Source organism: Manacus vitellinus, unplaced genomic scaffold (genome assembly GCF_001715985.3).
Source record: "Manacus vitellinus isolate BGI_N305 unplaced genomic scaffold, ASM171598v3 scaffold_2_pilon, whole genome shotgun sequence".
Lineage (NCBI taxonomy): Eukaryota > Metazoa > Chordata > Aves > Passeriformes > Pipridae > Manacus > Manacus vitellinus.
The window spans coordinates 37,726,469-37,748,921 of record NW_021940208.1 but is presented as its reverse complement, the minus strand read 5'-3'; the positions used below and the strand labels follow the sequence as shown (position 1 = coordinate 37,748,921).

Here is a 22,453-nt window from a genome sequence, read left to right as displayed (position 1 = left end):
GAGTGACAGTTTGCTGATGACCAGTGTTCTTGAACTGGGTATTACTGCTAGTTGTACTGCTTGCAAACCCTTGACTCCACAGGCAGGTGTATAAGGAGTATGCTCATCCTGCCTACATCTGTATTTTTTCAGCTCTTGTTAGTTGTTGGAGTTCACTTCAACTCACTTATTTCCTTACAGGAAGTATGTTCATTGGTGTCAGTTTGAGGTTTATGTTACTTCTTGGAGTTGTATGAGCAGTGCAAAGGTCTGTATTGTGCAAAGATTTTTTTCAGATGTACTCTATAGAACTGAGCATTTATTTTTCCTTGAGGAAGGCTATATGCTTCAGAAGATATCCTCTCAAAAGACAGCCATAAATTCCACTAGAAACTAGAAATGCCCCTTCACTTCCGGAAGAGGTTTCAAGGGAAAAAGAAAAACTGGTGAAGTGGGTTTTTATCAAAGTAATGGGCAAGGTGAAAATTGTGCAAAAGATGAGTTATATCTTTTATCTTAGAAGGCATGCCTCTTTTCTAGACACAGAATGTAAAATCAATAATAGAGCAATGAGGCAGAGATGTTGACTTCAGTAAAAGAACACTTAACCATTGAAATCAGCTAGTTCTTTTTTTGTTTTTGAATGTGATGCTTTCCAAACCATCATCCTTACTTCAGATATTTCTGCTATAGTAGTCTTGTTAGTCTTTACACCAACCAGACCTTCAAGATCTTTGGGCAATGAAAATTTAGTTCAACTGGTAGTACTGATGAGACCAGTACCAAACATGCTGGTACTGACCTGTTCCCACTTCTACACTTGCAGCTGCAGAACTTCTCTTGATAATGACATTTTAACTTGAATGTGGACAGCTTCTTTAGGACTGACAGTTATGGTCTAATATAAAAAGTATATTTGATATATATTTGTACATATTATCAAATCATAGAATAGATTGGGTTGGAAGGGACCTTAAAGATCATCTAGTTCCAAGCCCCCTGCTGTGGACAGGAACACCTTCTGCCAGACCAGGTTGCTCAGAGCTCCACCCAACCTGACCTTGAACACTTTAAGGGATGGGACATCCACAATTTCTCTGGGCAGCCTGTTCCAGTGTCTCACCACCCTCACGGTAAAGAATTTTTTCCTAAGAATCTACATGTCTATCACTTGTCAAATTCTTTTCTTGGATTGTCCAGTTGAAAACTCCTTCAACTTCATTAAAACAACCATTTTCTAGAAATCTTGCCATTGTCATTTTCTCTTTGTACATTTATAGGGTCTGCACATCAAGATCCCTGTTATTACAAAAAATGCATATTAAGTATAATCATAGTCTTTCTGATCTGTGTCTGTGTCACCATCACAAGAATAAATAGAAGGGATTAGGTACCACCTTCTTGGTATTCATGGATTGCTTTGACACTAGAAAGAAAAATGAGCTTGTGCTTCATCCTCATTCTTTAATGAGGTGATGAGTTGTCAGTCTGCATCTCCAGTCCCCATGGACTTCATCACTGGAGATCTGAGTAAAACAGAATAATGAAAGTCTGTAAAATTTTCTAAACTGCAGAAATTAACTGAGTAACAATTGAAAAGTAAGTAAGTTCATTGTGTCAGTAAAGATTCTGCAAGTGAATGCCACCTTTTTTCTGTATTTTAAAGTAGTGGCAAATGTTCTAAAAAATGTGAAACAAATACACCCAAAAGGACAAAGAATAGATGAGGCTGAACCTGCACGGATGGAACAAGATATATGTCAACCGTTTTGCAAATGCTAATACAAAATTATCAGATGTTCAAGAAAAATTACTTGTAATTTACGTTTTAACTTTTTTACTGTGTGAAGCACTCATTGGAGTGAGAGAGCTGACAATGAAAACCTACATCTAAGACTGAGTTTATAATTAGAATGCAAGTTTATTATCACTTTATAGCACTGTAGCTATAAAGTTGGTTACAGATATTTCAGCTGAAGCCGTGGTGGACAACCAAGAATCTACAGGCACAGGATGATTTGTTCAAAATACTTGAACATCTATAAACATTTATATAAAGTGTGTAAATTATATTAAGACATTCAAAACATTCTGTGAAGGTGGAACATCGCAGTCTTGACCAATATGTTTTAGTTGTGTAAACAGAACAAAGATTTTTTGGCAAATGGTCTGAAGAGAGACAGTTATTATAAAAATATTTTATGTACAGTCGTATTAAAGCTTTTCATCTGTGGGGTGAAGACATGTATTTAACATCTTTAGAAGTGCTTTTTCCCTCCTCCAAAGATGGGTGGTCAGTGAGAAATGAAATGCGAACTTTACTGCTGCTGAGGAACCCTAATAAAATGGTTTTCCTCTAATCTGGACCAAGAGTCCAAAATGGCATTCTGTAATGATGTTGGGGTTGTTTGGGTTTTTTTTTTTTGTAGAACTCTCATTTATAACTTGTTACTTCCCTTACTGTTGGGGCTGTATAAGCTTTTTCTTTTGTTCCTGGAAAGCAGTGAGGTTTTTTGTGGCAACCGTGTTGGCCAAGAGGACTTTTAAAGTATGTTTCACATAGGGGAAAAATTGCCTTCAGGAGTTAAGAATTTTCTAAGGAAAATGGAGTGGTAGTGGGTATTGGTTGGTTGTATTTCCAGTTATCTTGCTTTCCTTCCCCACCTGTATGAGATATCAAAGATGGAAACCCATCATTGTGAAGTTTTTCATGGAGCCTACCCCTTGGTGCTGACAGCAGGAAGCACCTCAGAGCTTTTCCTTGATGCTTGCCTCTCTCTGAGAGGTGGAGTCGTCCAAGTTTCTGTTCAGTGGTAGCCCAGTTGGATAACACTGGACATACTAACTTGCTCTGTTTAACAGCTTCAGTTGTTCAACAAGAAGAGTCTCTGCTTCGGTAGTCTTTTTATGCTTCCATTTCAGAAACAGTGGTTTTGATATTACTTTTTATGAAATGAATATGAGCACAGTTGTTTGAAGAAAAGCAAGTGTGTATCTCCATAGTTAAGAGCTGTTCCTTGAGACACATAAAGTGCTTATCAGGTTTTGAAGGTCCAAACAATTCAAAACTCTTGAGACAGTTGCTAACCACACAAAGAAGGCTGAGAGGAGTTCCCTCTTCAGTTTGCATATTTCACGCTTAAGCAAAGTAAAATGTGTCGAAGACAGTTGCTTCCATTCCTGTGTTCTTAAAGGGTTTGAGAAGTTAGCTTTGGAATTTGAAAATGCCAACTTTGAAAAACTTTATCCTCTAAAATAAATTTATTTTTCAGATAAGGAATTGAAAAACTTGTTTCTTGTGAAGGTACTTGTCTCTACGTCTTGCACATTGACATTTAGTGTTTCCTCAAGGGCAGTATTGTGTTATACTTTCATTTACAAGTTTGGAGAAAATGGGAATATATTTAGAATCATGTTTTATTTAAAGGTAGTGTCACGTATTTATTAATTGAGAAAACAGCAATCCTCAACTTTTTATTAGTAGTTGTTGAAGCTCTTTAGAGCAGTATGTTTTTCTTATAATGAGGCAGAAAATGCATATGTAACTGTTTAAATGGCTGTGAATCACTTGATGTGCCACTGTTTTGTGACCAGAGTACAACTGCTGCTAAATTTTGTTAATATGACTTTGCATGGGTGACATGGTTACTGTGTCCAGTTTGTTTCATTGTAGGAAGTACATGCAGCCATGACACATTTTTACTGGACATGTGCATTCCTGGCAGATGGTTATTGAAGTGCATTTACACAATGGGAGAGCTTTTTCATTAGTCATCAGTGTCTGAGGGAGGAGAGGAGACAGGGGCCCCACATAGACTTTCAGAATAGTTAGCTTTTTTCTGCTCCTGTCCAAAAATCTTGTGTGAAATAGGGAAGCAGTAAGTAGGCTGCTTGCTGACTAAATAATTCTGGTGGTAGTATTAGCGGCTAGAAGCATCTCTTGATTACTTTGGCATGTAGAGTTTAATGCAAAAGTAGGCATAAAAAGTTCAAAGGTGCTGTATTTGAGAAATAGTCAAATTGTTAAATAAAATAATGTGAGCTTGTTACAGCAGAATTACAGGACTAGGAGGAAAACTGTATTTTCAGGGGGTGGGGGGGATGGTTTGTTGTTAAATAATAGTTCTGTCTCTTTGTATTTGCTTTTGTTTTTAATACACAAAAAGCTGCAGGCAGACCTTCAAAAATACTGAGATAAACCTCAAAAATCCCATGGCAGTTCTGAGAGACTGACAGTTCTTTTACAAGTCCATTTCACACATAGCCAACATGAAGTGCAAGTATAAATCTTTTTGATGAAGAGCACCCACATTTTCAAAGGGATACTTTACCTATGCTATTAAACCTAATTCTTCAAAAGCATTAATACTTATATGCACTGTTCCTTTATAGATGTGAACTACATGGAGATTCATGTAATTTCTGTACTCAGCCATCACTAGAAAATAGCTTTATTTCTAAAAGAGTAAGATTTTTTAAAACCAGTTTGTAAAAAAATGGTGAAATTACTGTATCAACAGTTTCCTTGCAATAAGAAGAAAAGTTTAAGCAATATGTATAAAAGCAGAATTATATTTTAAAAATATTTGTAAGTCTGTAATTGCAGTGCTTCACGGAGGGAATAATAAAGTCTTGGAGTGCAGACTTCCACTGATGATTATTCAGGAAAACATTTAGAAATTCTAAGTATAGATCTAAATTAACAATACCTTGAATGTTTTGTTAAAGCAGTACACAGTCAGAATTGTGTATTTTTCTCTCTTTCTCTATGCTAGACACGGTGTAACTAAAGTCTAATAGATGATGTAAACGTTCTGATTTCTGGAGAAGATGTTGGCTTGCGAGAAGTTTAGGAATAATACACTTCACTTCAGTGCTTTTGTCTAATGTGTGAGCAGTTTGACTTTAGGAACCAATAATGCACTTCATACTTATTAAAAGAAATCACAGAAACAATGTCTAAAAATGTATTGAAACAGACAGGAAGCAGACACACTCTCATAGTGAGTATGACTGCGTTGTTGGAAATGAACTGTGTCAGTAGTTGTTTGTTAGTTAAAATAATGCCTCTGTGGCCAAGTTGGAGTCAAGGAAAATCCTTCACAAGTAGTAATTGAAAAAAGTAGACTAGGCTATGCCTGTTGAGTTTAACTGCAGTGCTATCTACTTAATAATGCTATTTTATTGAAGAATGAAAGTGATGGTTATCAAGCAAAGCTTCTGAAGTTTGAATTTTCTGTTTTGCTGGTTCCTTTTGTCTTCTCTTTGGGAAGTTTCTGCTTTAGAGGATATTTTCCTATCTGTACCTTTGTAGTACATTGTTTCAAAGTAGAGTTTCTGTCATCTTCCACATCTACTTTGATGCTACATTTTGAGCTGTCTCTCTTACTACTGTGTGAGTTCTCTCTCCTACCTTACAAGTGGAGGGGTGGGGAGTTATTTACTATTCTTGTTCTATTCATTATTCTAGAATAACTTTTTTAGAATACATGGGGATATAATTATAAGTTTTGTTTATAGATGGAAGTGGAGAAAGAGGTGAGAAGGATGCCAGCAAAATCACAACCTATCCACCAGGGGCTGTCCGCTTTGACTGTGAACTGCGAGCTGTACAAGTCAGTTGTGGATTTCACCATTCAGGTAAAAACAAATAATTCTATGTTAATTATAGCATAGATTTTTTTTTTAATGTTGTCATACATGTTTTCACTGTTTTTTGTTTAATTTTCAATAAGTATGTACGCAGGAGTGCTAAAAATTGAAAATGTTTACAGTATCATTTTGTAGCCTACTACACTGTCATAGAATTGTAGAACATTCAGAGTTGGAAGGGACCCACAAGGATCAAGTCCAACTCCTGGCCCTGCACAGGACATCCCAAGAGTCACACCACGTGCCTGAGAGCATTGTCCAAACGCTTCTTGAACTCTGTCAGGCTTGATGCTATGACTGCTTCCCTGGGGAACCTGTTCCAGTGCCCAACCACCCTCCGAGTGAAGAACCTTTTCTTGATATCTAGCCTGAACCTCCCCTGACACAGCTTCATGCTGTTTAATCACATTTAGGCTAAAGTAAGATCACCACATCACCTCCAGCCATGAAAGGCAACTCACTGTCCTTCAACAGTGAAAAGGACTATAAGTATCATAGATTGAGCTGCATCAGAGCTTGTAAGCGATTTTTGAGTCTGTTCAAAACATCTGTATAGCAGAGCTCTAGTCCTGCATAGAGGTGCTAGCTGTAATGGGTTGTGAAATCTCTAACTGTAGATCTCTGACTGTTTCAGTAGGAATCATTAACTTTGCTACTCAGAAAGGCTAATCAGCTCTGGTGCAGTGCCATGTCATATGCATATGTCAGAAAAATATTTTGTTGTTTTCCAGTGGTTTTGATGGAGAATGGTGATGTTTACACATTTGGATATGGGCAGCATGGGCAACTTGGACACGGTGATGTTAATTCCAGGTGAGCTGGTAATTAAAGGACGAGATTGTGTATTCTGTACTGCTGCATAAGAAATGACTAAATTTCTGGTTCTCTGTAGCTGGCAAGTGTGAAAATTCAAATATAGATCAAATAAAGTTGATAAGCTCTTGTTCTGAATTTACTCCCCATAATCCCCTGAATATAAATACAATAACAGTACTTTTGTACTATATAAGTAATTTGTTCGATACATGAAGGCTTCTGTGCCTAAGTATTAGCATAGCTGTGATAATTGAGTTTGAAATGCTTCTCTCTTTAATTCTCCCTACCTATATGAGAATGACATTGAAGTCTCATTGAGATTTCATTGTTTTTATAAAATAGTACATATGGAATAATGCAAATAGTATGATATCGTAAACCTAGATTACCCTGTTTCTGTTAAATCATTCATAACAGTTCAGTTATGATAAAGTCTAATTCTGATCATCATTAATGTCCAAAATTAAGTCATGAAACTTTGGTCTAGCTGCATTTTGTAGTCGCTTATTTTGGGTGTTGCAGGAGAGTGATGTGTGTTATCTTTGTAGTCGATGGAAATAGAGAAGTCAACAGAGCATGGAGAGCTGTTTGACTAACTACTCGCTATTATCTGCCTTAGGTGTGCTCAGTAGCTCTGTAGACTTTATGGGCTTGATTTCCATTGACTACAGTGAGAGCATAGATAATTAAATATAGATGTCTTTAATGTGCAGCTCAATTTCACCCTTGGTATCTCATCATTAGAATCTCATCTGTTCATTAAAGTAAAAAAAATCAGCGTCCTTCACTAAAAGGAAAAGTGATTAAGGTCTTTGGACATGTACATATACCATATAATGCATACGATGGTGGTTTTGTGTAGTAGTAATCTTTGAGACTTTGTGTATGTCCAGTAATGCTCCGTATCCTTATGTAAGAGGCATACGGAGTGGAGCATCCATGACCTGTCTTCAGTTCTGTCGTTTCTCTTGTAGCAGCGAGGTAAAAATTACTGAACATCTGTCCTCCTAATCTCTTTGGAGACTTCCAAACCATTTCTTTTGTCGAGTTTCTGAAGAAATCTTCATCATCTTAAAACTTTCATTGGATTCACTAAGCCAAAGGGGGAGAGGAAAGAAAGAAAGAAAGGAATTATACTGGAAATGTTACCTTGTATTGACTGCTGTGCCTGATAATAGCCTCTAAACTGTTTACCCCTACACAGTTTGCGTTAGACTGGTGAATGCAGTCTGTGTTTCTTCCTGTGGTAGGGTTATATCACAGACAAATACTCTGATTTTCCTTCTTGGAAGTTCTTGGATACTTGTTCCAAGCAACAACGTCTTTAGCTGGCAATTCAAGTTGCTGTTAGAATAAGGCCATTTTCTGTCTTAAAGACTGAAGATATAAACAGCAGTGGCATTTGTACTGGTATCTTACTGTCACCTGTTTCCAACTTGGCTTTTTGGAAGGCTTCAGAGCTATTTGCTGTATTTTTCAGTATTTCAGGTAGTAAACCCCACATTGCTTATTTAGACAGAAACTGGATGAAGACCAAATGTAGTTTTAAGTGAGATCCTAGAAGAGAATATGACAAATCTTGTGCTGAAGGATAGTGCTTGACCAGAACTAGAAGCTGAGGAGGTACAACTGACTTGGCACTGACCTTCGTATCATTCTACATCAGACTCTAAAGAGTGTCTGAAAAAAAGCCTTGGAGAAATTTGGAGTATGTCCTATGCATGAGAACTGGCTATAGTACTATATTGCTGTTTAGCACCATCATTCAAATTATAATTTCTTCATTGATGTACTTCTTTTTCCAGCTTTAAGTAGAGATCTCTCCTCTGTCCTCACAGTAAGGGATTCAGAGAAGGAAACAGGGAATCCTTATGCAGAGTTCCACCTCAGTTGGGACGCAGTGGTGCTCAGATGGCCAGCTCCTGCCAGGTCAGTGGTATGTCAGTCATGCAGTGTGTCACATTGCCTGTATTGACCTCAGGAAGAGCATCATCTTCTGAATCCAGGAACTAATACTCTACTGTGTTTCTGGGAGAGAGAGAGAGGGGAGGAAAAAAGGGGAAGTAATATTTAGGCAGCCTAGCTCGTATATCTAAATAAGGGGGTCCTGCAAACAAGAACTCTTAGGGAAAATACAGGAACTCTTATTTTCATCTAAAGGAGCCATCTTCATTGCCAGATAAAGCAATGATGTAAGTTTCTGGGCAGCCATTCATGACTCATTCTTTCAGAGACTTTTGTCTTGCAGTGTAAAGATTTAGTAGTAAGACTATATTTTTAAAAACCTTGAAACTGCTTAAGTATTTTGAATTCTGAACAGCTGTCCAGACATGCCTTTCTGTTAATTAAGGGCTAGACTGCTCTATTAGAGTATGGTAAACACCACAAGTTCTTCCTCCTACTTCAGTAGGAATGAGGTAGATTACATGCCATATCAGTATGCTGGAACCCTTTAATTAGTCTGTGTAGACTATTGTAAAATCCACAGTGGCAGATGTTGATGAGCTATTCACTAAATGAAAGATTTGTCAGTCTGTGCTTATATTCTCCTCAAATTAGCTGCTGGTGAATAGAAACTCAGTGGAATCAAGAAATGCTTTGCAGTATCTAGTCTTGGTGAAAAATAGCATGTCTTGTATTCAGGTAAGCAAAGGCCTGTTTTTTGCTGATGCTTCCCTTTTGTTATTGTTCAAAATTTGCCTGCATATTTGGTACAAACTCTTTTACTTCAGCACTACAGTAGCAAGCACATGACCTGACAGTCAAGCTCCAGAAATGAGATGGCTGAAATAAGATGATCTTGGTATAGAGTTTTGCTTCTGAAAGTTCAACAATAACATAAAAGAAAACTGGTCAGACCTTCCATAGATGGTCAGCCTATCTTCCACTTGAAGACAAAGAATAGAGACTATATCCTATTAATAACTCTAGGAGAAAAAAAGTGTTCCATTATCTGTGTTTGTTAGGACCATGTTTCTAGGTGCAGTTTCTGATTATTTTATTCCAGCGGTGCAGCGCAGGTCCTGTTTACATATTTTCACCACATTTCCAGTTTCATCTAAAATATAAAAATCTCCATTTTCTTTGTAACTCTATACTGTCCAACTCTGCTTGTTACTACTGGTTTCCTTTTACCCACTACCTCCTAACAGCCCACAGTGAACCTGTATTTACAGCACCACGGTCAGCTGCCCCAAGTGACACTTTATGGGACCTGGCAGCCAGCTGTTGGCTGCATAAGTATCACAAACAGCGGTTGTTTGTGCAGGATGAATTTTCAAAGACTGCATCTGCTCCCAGAAATGTTTACCCTTTGGGATGGGAGAGGGCTTTCATGTACACAGCCAAAATGTATCTGGACCGTCTTCAGGATTCTGAGTTACCTGATGTTACATCTGCTGCTAATCATTCAGCAATGTTACGTTTTCCCAAGAGATCTCTGGTTACTTTCTGTAACGCTGAGGTTGGTGTTTTGTGATTGACCTGTGTCATATCCAGAAGTCAAGGATTCTGTGAGTTTGATGTGTCCTTTCACTCCATCCCAGAGGAGTGCTCCTTGCTTTCTTTCATTCAAATGGAGAAACCTTTTAGGTATTAAAACTTTGTCCGAAGAGTTTCTCAGACTCTTCAGTGTCTGTTCTGAGCTTTCCTGTCTTGAATTTTGGAGGGATAGGGAAATAATAATATCACAGGTTTTAAATTCCATATGCATCAGTCAAACTGGCTTACTGTATTTTTCCAAATCTCTTCTCCTTTTATGAAGTGAAAATTAGTTTTCTGTAATTCAAGTTTATTTTATTGTATAGTTAAGTATCTTAAGCTTTTTTTTCTCCTGTTCCTTTCTTAAGTTAATACACTGAAGTTGACCATTCCAAAAGCTGGGTGGTCTTAATGAAAGAGCTATTTAAGAGGATAATGTATTTTATCTCTCTCTACATTAGTTGCTTATTTGATTTTGCTCTGCTGCTGCCAAGGGGCTATCATACACAGCATTCAGATAACATTACTGATAGATTTGACTGGAAAAACAGGTAAATAGTTTTGGTGATAATAGCTTAGTTTTTAAGCATCAAATAGATGAAATGTTCACTACTTTTCTTTCTTTTTTTTCCCCACAAACATAAGATTGATAATTCCATGCCTGTAGTTACCATAATTTTGAGGGGGGGGGGGAAACAACTTTAATAAAAATATTTCCTTTTAGCAGGATTGCTTTTGGATAAGTTGCTAGTTATGTTTTGTTTCTGTTTTGGTGCCTTTTTGAGCTTCTTTAAAGTTAATGAGAGACAAATATAAATTTTCTTTTGTTTTTAAAATGTTTCATCGCTGATGTTGCTAAACTTTGCTCTGTCTGTCTGTGTATAATTAAACTGATGTCCAAATCAATGTGTCTGTAGACCAACAAAGGCTTCTAAATTTATGAATGTCATGCTGTGTATCCTCTACCTAATTTTATTCTGTCCTTCAGTCTCTCCATCTCCCCTAGTCATGCACAGAAAGCTACATTCACTGCCAAGGAATAATTTCTTCCTGTATACCTGTGTTCCTCCTGCAGGTCATCAACCTGTCTTCATGCTACATTCCACCTTTCCATATGTTCACATTTTCCCATCTACCCTTTTCCTGCTGAACTCATGATGCTTCCTTTTTTGACTTCTGTTTTACCTGCAATTCAGCCAAAATTAGAGCATTCAGATGACCCATCTTTTTGCACATCAGCTGCTAAACAATTGCTAGGTAACTCTGAGCTGACACTTTTTTATTCCAGCACAAGACAACCTGTTCTTAATTTAGATTAGCCTACTTTTGAAAGACTGTGTTTGAAAGTAAGTTTAAATAGTGTTGTTATTCTCTGAGGTCAGAGTTTCCAAACATAGAATTATTTGGGAATAACTTGTTCTTCAAATTCACAGTCTTTCTAACTCCACAGTAAATTTGAAGTCTATGTAGACATTCATCATGGGATTCTAAGGCTTGTAGGCTCCTGTTCATTTTGTTGAGATTGGGATAAAAATTTTATTTTAATATCTCATATTTCTTTTTATCTTTTGTGCTCTTTCTCTTCTGTCATCAGTTCAAGTTTTCTTTCTTTACTTCTTGAACTTCCTATTGTTTTTTTCCCTTCATTTTTACTGGAAGGGAAAATTTATTTTCTTATGCCTATCCATATTTGGGAGACAAATGGATTAGACTTTTTCATATTTCTCTGGAAAATAGTTTGAAGAGGTTTGTTCTTTATTGAGTCTGAGTTGGATGGGAGAGGGGCTGATGGAGGGCGTAGACCTTTATTTCTTCTATAATTCCCTACACAGTGATCCTGGGAGGCCTACATCAATATTGTTTCTGGTAATTGTAGTAGTGTACCAACCACATAAGGCTTCGATTGCTTCATAATGTGAAAAGGGGTTTTTTAAGTGCTTAACTGGTGTTGTCACAACATGATTTTTTCACTGCTATGTTTTGTTCCAATGTATTTTGTATACATACAAAAATACACAGTCACATGTAATCCTACAATTATATATTAAGTTGATAATTTTTGTTCTATGGTAATTTCTGAGTTTAACTGAAGAGATTGTCCTCAGTCTTCCTTCTGTCAGAAGAACATAAATGTAACTATTTGGCACAGCCTTTCAAATCTCTGTTCATTTAAAATGTAAGATGTCTCTTGACTCTAGTTCGCTATGGTATGTGAATCTAGTGAATATATTTCAGTGATTGAAATACTTATAATACTAATGTACATTTTAAATGTTGCATAAGCATGTATTGATACAGAATTAATTTATTTTTATATAGGGGATGTCCCACTTTGGTGCAAGCATTACCAGGTCCTAGTACACAAGTTACTGCTGGGAGCAACCATACAGCTATTCTCTTAATGGATGGCCAAGTTTTCACATTTGGAAGTTTCTCAGTAAGGAAATATTATTATTTACTTATGAGAATAAGCTAATAGTTAATGTATTGTTCAAAGACCTTTCAAGACTGCTTATACTTGCTCTTACAGAACTGTGCATGACTTCTGCATGTCTTTTGTGCCTGTTATGTTATGAAACGTAGCCTCTAATGTTGTAATTAGAAAAGCATGATGCCAGGTTTTTATACATTTTAATGAAGACGGTGATTTAAACCCTAGATTGTTTTATAAGGTGCACCAGTTTTCTCAAACTCTTATTGTTGCAAACTTACTTGCGTTGCCTATTCTGTTGCCTGTCTCCATTTGGTAGAAAAAATTGCCCTTGTTTCTTTCACAGAAACAGCAGTGAGTTGCAGAAGTTACACTAACACTTGAGGGGAGGGATTATTGTTCAGTATAACGCTTCTTAACTCTAGTATTCTTATTTCCACATGGTGTATTATTTTCCCATGCCCATGTGAAATCCATTCTTATAGTCACTAAATAAGCATTTAAATGTTTACTTCCCTTTGTGCCTCCTTGTCTTTGTAAATATGCCCCTCATTGCAATCTCTACAGAGATGAGTTATTTTTATATGTTTTTAAAACTAGGTATTGCCAAACACAACACAAGAGAAATTTTACCTTTTGAAATCTCTCTTTTTACAAAAAAAATAAAAATTAAAAAAAGGTGAGGACTGAAATTTTAGAAACAGAAAGTCATGTTTTGAATTAAAGTGAACCATAAGACAGCTCTGCAATTAGGCAGTATTTTGTTGTTTTGCAGACTTTAAGCAACAGTTGTGGTGTCAAAATTGACATGTTCATGTCAAAACTGACATGGGCCCATAGAAGTTTAAGGTGAAACTTGGCCTCTGAAAAACCAAATTCACTCTCAGAAACAGGATATAAAAGTCTGTTTGTTGACTGTGGGTCTTTTTCCTTTCTCTAAAATAAAAATAAATTTAGGCCATATTTAGACCACTTGTACTTTGTGTCTGGTTTTAAAATTGTAATGCTTGAAAGTTTGCTGAAAGCTTCATAAAGTCAAGATAAAATTAAAAGTGAATACATTATTGAAAATGTCTTTGCTAAGTTTACTTATTACAGTGTTATGAAGAAAGAGAGATGAATAACATGCTGGACAGGATATTTGCTGTATATACATGTTTCTTTCCCCTAACCATTTTAACTTTAGCATGCAATGCATTGCCTGTGGCTGAATGGGGTAAATGGAGTCTGAGCAGGTTTATTGTAGCAGTTCTTTCTATGTACTTAGGTACAGTATAAGAACTGTTGGTCCATCTCAATAACTAGTTGTACATGGAGATAAGGACCCAGATGTCCAGATCAGGTTGTTAATGAACATGTGCAGAGGTGCTTGCTGAGGCATTTTATGCTTTTTTTAGCTTAAGTTTGACATGCTAATCGATTTTTAGGTACTTGTAAGAGATATTTGCTCTATAAAACTTACAGTCCATATAAGTTCAGAATTGAGTGGAACTTAGACTGTCTATATCTGAATATATTTTTTTTTTCTTTTTAAACCATTCCTTTTTTAACCTTGAAGTTATTCAGATACTGAACATTGTAGGAGAACAAAGCTTTTATATTGGACTCTGAAGATGGAAAGGAGGATTATCCATCATGGAGAGTTTGAGTTGCATTTAAAAAAAGTTTACTCAAAAACCTAACCGAATTAAGGAGGAGTATATCTGTCAGTAACTTGTTTCTTGTATTTAAATGTGTAATACTTCACTTAGATTAGCCATTGCTCTTTGAAGGTAGTTTTGTGGTAAACTTTCTTCCAGATGACCAATTTTGTCTGATGAAACTATCGAAGTAACTTAGTCATCTTTGAGACTTATTGTTACTGTCTCTTACTAATTCTTGCATTCTTTCTATAGAAAGGTCAGCTTGGTAGACCAATTCTGGATATGCCCTACTGGAATGCAAAGCCAGCACCTATGCCTAACATAGGCTCCAAATACGGACGCAAAGCTACATGGATTGGAGCGAGTGGAGACCAGACTTTTCTCCGGATCGATGAAGCTCTTATTAATTCTCATGTGCTTGCTACATCAGAGATATTTGCAAGCAGGCATATAATAGGCAAGAAGTCTTCTATAACATTTTAAATACTTACAGAAGTGTTGCAGAATAATAGAGGAGCAACAAGTCAAAAATGTGAATGGAGGGAATGAAAATATTTTGGCTTTCTAGTTTTACTGCACATGATGATCCTGGCTTCTTTAGAAATCAGTTTTATTAGAAATAATAATGTAAAAGCCTAAAATTTGCTTGCATTTAAATCTTACTACCTTTTTTTCTTTTGCTGTAGCAGTATATCTGTTCTTCCCTGTTACATTACATGCATTTTATATGTAAAAAGCATTAATGACTTGAGTCTTCATGTTTGTTTGCTCTTTTTGCTCCATGATCTAGGTTTGGTACCAGCTTCAATATCAGAACCTCCTCCTTTTAAATGTCTTCTGATAAACAAAGTAGATGGCAGTTGCAAAACATTCAATGATTCTGAGCAGGAAGACCTTCAAGGTTCTGGTGTGTGTCTGGATCCTGTCTATGATGTTATTTGGAGGCAAGTGTGGATTATAGCTATTAAAATAGCAGTATAGAAATCCTTTTTAAAATACTTTGGGAGGCTGGCGACTTGATTATACTAGTCATGTTTATGCTTATTTCCCTAGTAAATGAAAAACAATTTTTAATCTTCCATATATATTTTTCACACTTTTTGGATAATTTACTTAAGTAAGCCCAAAACCAACATCTTTACCTGCCCAAATTTTTAAAATTTCTTTTATTTTCTTTTTTGCATCATTCTCATGCCAGTCTCATAGTATTTACAGAATCCCAATCTGTCCTCTTTATTTACTCCTTTTATTCCCTTTTCTCCATCTACTTAACACTTGACTGAAAAATTTTCTTGCCATACTCAGCTGCCACATGTCTATGTCTTAAATTGTCATCATTTTCTCAGGCATGAGTGGTTAAAACCTGAATAGGAGAAAGGGTGGAGCAATGGTGTTCTTTTCAGTTCTGACATTTTGGGAGGTCAAGAAAAGTACTTATTTAGATGACATAGACAGACAAATTAATTGTATTTATTTTACAGTCATTGGGGTTAGAGTCTTTGAGCAGGTGTAGGTTGTAAGCACTTGTTCCAAAACAGAATCATAAGATCCAATTCTTCTATAATGATTTAAAAACTACGTTAGCCAGGATTTAGGAGAGAAATTTGAACTGTCATCTGAGTTCCAGTAATGGATGATATTTAAATTTTTTGTAGACAAAACAAGAATGATCAGTTAGAATAAAGCAGGAAGCCAGCTAGTCTGCATTCAGCTGGAAAAGGTAGTACCACAGCTGTCTTCGTCCAAAATATTGAGATTCAAGAACGTAATAGCCAATTAACATTGAAGCATGCATATTTTCTAGGCATGTTTCTTTTTGATGTGTGAAGTTCCTTGGATGGTTGTAGTTCTGCATTATGCACATCCCCAGAATTGTTTGAATCTCATTGGCTAGGTACCAATTCCTATTGAAATTATGCTGAGATTAGAAATAAGAGTAGCACTCACATTCCTTAAAGCTCTATATTTTCAACATGTTTAGCTCTCACTGAAAGACTCAAAAAGAGTCACCAAAAGACTCAGTTTGTGAAAAATTCAGTTATCAATGGCCATGGGAATGCAGCAAGTGTCAGAGGAGAAAAGGTGGTGATACTCAACTTGATCTAGCACAAGAAATGGTAATTCAGTTTAAGTTCAAAGTCACATGATAGTATGGGTGAACATGAATTGAGATGTTTTATTGTCTTGCAATATTTTGGAGACTGTAGAACTAAATCTAGAGCTTAAAAACTGAAGAGTGGATTGTGGGAGACTGCAGATTTATTTCTCTCTTATCCCATTCTTGTTCAATAGAAAATATTAAAATAGTCTAAAAAGAAGAGACATGTTAATGAATATGGCTATTAGTAGTTAAATATTTGGTATATTATTATACCTGGACATTTTTATTCATGCCTCTTTAAGTGAGGGTTCAGTTTCTCGTACGGAGAAAGCGTTCTGATGACAGATTTTGAAGATTTTCTTCACAGCTTTGTGACTTATTCTTCCAGTGAAATTCAAGTGGTTACATGATTTTGTGTGTGTATCTAAACTTAAACATTGCTAACTTGTTGATATCCTGAATACCTATGATGTACTATAATGCTTTTAGTTAAAACTATTTGTTTCTCCATTAGATTTTTAGAACCATGTACCAAGTGAAAATTCCTTTTGTGCTTATTCAGAACACTCACGTAGGCCTATGTCTTTTAACTATTTCTTCCTTTTATACATAATGGTTTCAAAGATTTCATTTTCTTCATTTTCTTTTTCTCCGTGTTAATTTATAGTATAGAAAGTCTTTGTATTCCCTTGTTTATGCTGCCCTTTTCTATAATCCCTTAAAAACTCATGAGGCGATGTTACCCATTTAAAAAAGCCCAAACAAAATATGTTGGATTTGTCAAGATTTTTTTACTCTTATTTGAAGGTAAGCCTTTTACTTTCACTTGGCATCTTTATAATTTTTTTGCATATCTGCCATTACATTTAGTACTTTGCTAGTTACTTCATATTTTTTACTAGATAATACTGTTTTAACATTTATTAGCTTTGAGAAGTGTCTAACATTTTCTGAAATTTGTAAACCCATAATATGACAGTTTGACTTGAAGTAGAGTAAGAATGTTTTTGTGTCTTTCCATTTGCTGGAGTGTTAAACTCTTACACTTTATATATTTAGTGTAATGATGTTCAATTTCAAGAGATTGTACCAACAGATCTATATTTTACATTAAATAGCTTATAAAATTTACTTATTGGTTAGGCTTTGTATTTTTTTCAGTAGATGAAAGGTTTTTTTCATTCTGTTTTTTCTTGCTCTAGGTTTCGACCAAATGCTAGGGAACTCTGGAGTTACAATGCAGTAGTTGCTGATTCCAGACTTCCATCAGCTCCAGACATTCAATCCCGGTGTAGTATTTTGAGTCCAGAACTTGCTCTACCAACAGGTTCCAAAGCTCTAACAACCAGATCTCATGCAGCTTTGCACATTCTAGGTATACATTTACAGTTGATGAGTCAGAAGCTTAGATGAAATAAAGTAATGTAACTTAATGTTATAAATGTAATAAATGAATTGTAGTCTTAACACCTTTCTGACTTTTTTTCAGTTAAAATTTTACTTTGTAATTAAAAATATACTTCGTAGTTCTCACCGTTGCTCTTAACTCTCATGAGCTGGCTGATAAGCATTAATTTCATCAAAATAGTTATCTTCTGCTATCTTAATGATGTTAGGGGGTTTTAGAGTTCTGGTGGAACCCGCTATTAGAGGTCAACATAAAAAAAGTAAGAAACCTTCCTAGGTGGTCTTTTTGGAAAGTCTGCAGAATGAAGTTGGTACTCTTAACTTGGAGTCTCAAAAAAAACCCCAAACAGCCCCACCATTGCTCTTCAATAAGTTACTTTTATTTTAAAGTAAATACATTATCTAATATTAAAATATACTTTTTGCAGTTTTGTATAATGAGTCACTAAGAGTAATATGATTTCCTTTTGTAGTCTAAAAAGCCTACCAAAATAAAAATAATTCCACTGTGTTAGTGTATAAACTGACCATATGCAGCATATGCAGTGCTTCAAAGCACAGCTTTAGAAGTGATTTTAGCTCACTTGTTCCCTGATTGTGATGAGTCGTCAGTTTGTTGACCTGCTCCCTTCATTATGTGTTAGAGATGTGATTACTTTTAAGTTGAACAGTACTTTTTTGTGTCTGAGTCAGAGTAAGGCATGTTAGGTACCCCTGCGTATGAAACAAATTTTATGAAGACTTTAAAATCTGTCCATAATTCAGTTACTACTTCAACTCTTTTTGGGTAATACAATAAGTGTAAAAAGGAAAAAAAAAATGTTGCTGGCAACTTATCTGCCGTTGTAAAAGTTGCAAAGTGGGTTTAATCATATTTGTTTGTTATTCTGGAGAATAAATAAATTAAATGAAATTTATCTTCAGTACCAAACCTTGAGGTTCGGCAACAGTGACCCTTGGCCTAATCAAAACTATAAAGACATTCAGTAGCCTTGTGTGATTTAGAGACAAAACAGTTAGCTTTCTTTGATCTTCTTAATTAATATTCATTTCCATTTCACTGATTATAATCAACAGGGAGAATTTTTGAGTTCTTTTTTTCTCTTGCCTTCTTATAGGTTGTCTTGATACTTTGGCTGCTATGCAGGACTTAAAAATGGGTGTAGCAAATACAGAAGAAGAAACTCAAGCAGTAATGAAGGTTTATTCTAAAGAAGACTATAGTGTTGTTAACAGATTTGAAAGTATGTACACACTAAAATTTTATAGCACAAGCCAATCAGGCTTGCAGAATGAAAGACCAAGATTAACTATATTTTTGGGGGGATTTTTTTCTGCAGGTCATGGAGGAGGCTGGGGTTATTCAGCCCACTCAGTAGAAGCTATCCGTTTCTGTGCTGATACGGATATTCTGTTAGGTGGTCTTGGTCTTTTTGGTGGTAGAGGTGAATACACTGCTAAAATAAAGGTAGGTTTTTTTGACCATTTTAAACAATGTTATATCTCAAAATCGGAACTTTAAGAAATGTCATTGAAAACCATGATTAATTTTATTTCTTGATGAATGAGTGGTTTACTGTTTATGAAAAGCATTATACAGATACAGTGGGTGAAGTAGAGATCTGAGAATTACCATTATTAATTGTCATGAATTGGCCCTTTCTCACCTTCACTAAATGCTATGCCATCTTAGAGGTGTCTTGAGCGGGTATGTTAGTGAGCCCAATGTTCTGTAATCTGTTTACACAAAGCTCAGAGGTCCACCTGCAGAAAATCGGTGTTACGGGCTTCAGGTTAAAATCACATCCTATGTGACTGACAAGGAACTGTTTCTCAAAAGCAGAAAAATAGTCCTTATCAGTAGCCATTGCTTCCCATTGTCCCTACCACTTCTTTCTCAGACTGGAGGAAGCTATCTCTCAGCTTCAGCTGAGTGTGAATGGCACCAAATGCAACTGACTCCGCTTTGTGTCAAATGTAAGGATGATTACAGGTGGAGCGTGTGTGCTGATTTAAAATAAATAAACCTGGCTTTGGATTAGAAAACTCACATAAACACACAATGTGATAACAGAGCTCTGGTTTCTAATAAATGTCTTCTGGTCCTGTATTTAATAAGGGTTTTGGTAACTGCATGAAGAACAATTGTAAAGGAAGATCTGGTATCTGTCTGAGATTTGTATTAGATGTGTATGTTCAGAATATGTTATCGTTACTTGTTCTTTAGTGGGTTACTGAATTTTCTTTCTCTATTTTTGGATAAATAGGTTTGTATTAGGGAAATGGATGGCATATGCTTAACAATAACACTTGCATAAGACAACAGGAAATCCAGAATAAGTAGTTGTACTTTGTTCTAGTTTAACATAATGACTGAGAATTGCAAATGATTAAGGGCAGCCAAGAAACTTAATGTTATTCCTACCCTTTTTGTTTTTAATACTAAAAGCAATAACTGTATGAAAGCACTCTTAATATTATCTGTTCGGTTTGTTTCTGATTGTTTAGGATTAGCTTATTGCCAAGATAAGATTTGCCAGTCCTGCCACAAACTGTGTATTAAATAGGTATTTGCAAGAGAAGTCATAGACATGTATTGTGGTCCCTTTTCAAACTCATCAAACTGTAGAAAATATTTTTGAGAAAGGAAACCAAGTTCATCTTTTGTCCTAGTCACCAACTGGTTACAATACTATTGACTAGCTCTGCTAAACCATCAAGCGGTCCCTTTCCAGAGAAGCTGAGTATATCTTATATCTATATAAGATATTTAAGTGCATTTCAGTCTGTGATGGAAAGCCTGCACTTTCTGCACCACTTTGCCTTTTTGGATGCATTTTACTTGCTTGCAAGATTTAGGGAGTTTCTCCACTTAAAAATATATTTGGACATAAGGTCAACGTCAATTGCGATTTCTTAACAGTTAATGCCTGACTTCCAAATGGGAATTTGCCTGTCAGTGATAGTACATAGCAGTGGTTTTTGGGAAGGGGAAAGAAGAGTAGTATACAGTTTCCAGAATGCCAGACAGGAAAAAGTGACATTAGGAGGTTTCTAACACCTAAGACATAATTTGACTGTTTTTTCTTACTTCGCCAGTTGTTTGAATTGGGTCCAGATGGGGGAGACCATGAGACTGATGGAGACCTTCTTGCTGAGACAGATGTCTTAGCATATGATTGTGCTGCTAGGTAAGATGTTTAGCTTACCTACTCTACCTATTTCTTGATCTTTATTTTTGCTTTCTTCATACACATTTTAGTATCACTTTAATATCATAAGAGATCATTAGAATTTTGTAGCAAGTGACATAAAACTTACACTCAAAAGTGTGTTGGGGAAAGTGGTAAAACCAAATACTCACCAAACCATTATGTTATTTAAATTAAAAGAAGAAAAATAATCTAATTCTTGCTCTTGTATAAATACGAGTCAAATCCCATATTCCTTTGATGAGGTGATAAGACAAAATGTTGCAGCAGCTCTTTTGCATAGTTCTATCAAAAGGATGCTTTCAAGTACAAATGGGTATTTGCATTAAACAACTCATGATTAAGCTTACTTAGTAAGGAATTATCATAAGTAAAAGAAGGGTTACTGTGCTTCAGCTCATTAGAATACAAGCAGCTGTTGCTTGAAAGATTTTGTGCATATGGATGGGGTTAGCTATGTTGCTTTTTCATTCCCTGTTATAAAATAATTTAAAATTCAAACAATATGTGATTATATTTGTGAGGTTTAATCTTATATATCAATCCCCTAACTATATGTTCTATTACTTTCCATAATATTCATTGTAATTACAAAGAATTTTTGTATAAGGTCTTGTAATTTGCAGAAATTTTATGAAATTGAATTAATACTATGTAATTAATACCTTATAAGTAATACTTTACTTGCAGTATTTTATAGTAAATGAATTGGTTTTGTGTGTTAGTTTAACTTAATTTCTCCTTATGCTATTTGATATCTGATTGTTTAACTATGGAAGATCAAACTAGACTTAGGCATTTGTAGGTCCTTCTGAATTACTGGGTTTTAATTTCTACAATATTTTTCAATGAAATATTTTTAAGTTTTGAATATAAACAGATGTGATACTAATAACCTAATTCCATTACTTTCCAATTTTCTTTTATGAGCAGAGTGTAACTTTTAAAAATTAATCTAGAAACTAATTCAAATATATTGTTTTTCAAAATTTACTTCTCCCAGAGAGAAATATGCAATGATGTTTGATGAACCAGTACTTCTACAAGCTGGCTGGTGGTATGTAGCCTGGGCAAGAGTGTCAGGACCTAGCAGTGATTGTGGATCTCATGGACAGGCCTCTATAACTACAGATGATGGGTATATTTTTTTCTATATTTTTTCATGCAAAGGAAGAGCTCTAATATGACTTGAATAATAATTGGATTATTTCTCTTTCAGTGTTGTATTTCAGTTTAAAAGTTCCAAGAAATCAAATAATGGTACAGATGTTAATGCAGGGCAGATTCCACAGTTACTATACAGGTAATAATTTGACTTCTATTTGGAACAATTCATTCACGTGGTTTTTAAATGGAAACATAGAAGTTGCTGAAGTAACCGTGTTTCATGAAAACATTATTGTATTAAGCTAAGGAAATCAGTGTCTGAAAAAAATTAGGCAAAAACTTAGTGTCTTTAAGAATAACAAATCCATTATGCCAACATTTACTTCTTTGGTATTTTTGCAGTCATTCTGCATGAGTTAAAAGACTTTTAATTTACATCTATAGAACCTTGTGATTTCATACAACATGATTAGTATTTTTGGCTAGTTGGAAAGTACTCTATTCAGTAGGCCTCAGTTAAGGAACAGTGTACTATCAACAAATAATTTTAATGAAAAAGAAGCCAAACACAACAATCAGCTGTGTTTTACTACAGACTTAGTTACTAAGTTACTTAGTTACTAAG

General features: G+C 35.4%; 1 protein-coding gene across 1 annotated transcript in view; it reads left to right on the top strand.

The window, feature by feature from the left end:
* Positions 1 to 22,453, top strand: part of MYCBP2 (MYC binding protein 2) — a 155,987-nt gene that overhangs the window by 42,145 nt on the left and 91,389 nt on the right. The window contains exons 18-28 of the mRNA XM_018070965.1: positions 5,500 to 5,619; positions 6,363 to 6,444; positions 12,247 to 12,364; positions 14,254 to 14,458; positions 14,792 to 14,945; positions 17,305 to 17,477; positions 18,628 to 18,753; positions 18,850 to 18,977; positions 20,609 to 20,700; positions 21,725 to 21,859; positions 21,941 to 22,024. Coding sequence (XP_017926454.1) covers positions 5,500 to 5,619; positions 6,363 to 6,444; positions 12,247 to 12,364; positions 14,254 to 14,458; positions 14,792 to 14,945; positions 17,305 to 17,477; positions 18,628 to 18,753; positions 18,850 to 18,977; positions 20,609 to 20,700; positions 21,725 to 21,859; positions 21,941 to 22,024 — 1,417 coding nt within the window. The remainder of the gene's footprint in view (positions 1 to 5,499; positions 5,620 to 6,362; positions 6,445 to 12,246; positions 12,365 to 14,253; positions 14,459 to 14,791; positions 14,946 to 17,304; positions 17,478 to 18,627; positions 18,754 to 18,849; positions 18,978 to 20,608; positions 20,701 to 21,724; positions 21,860 to 21,940; positions 22,025 to 22,453) is intronic.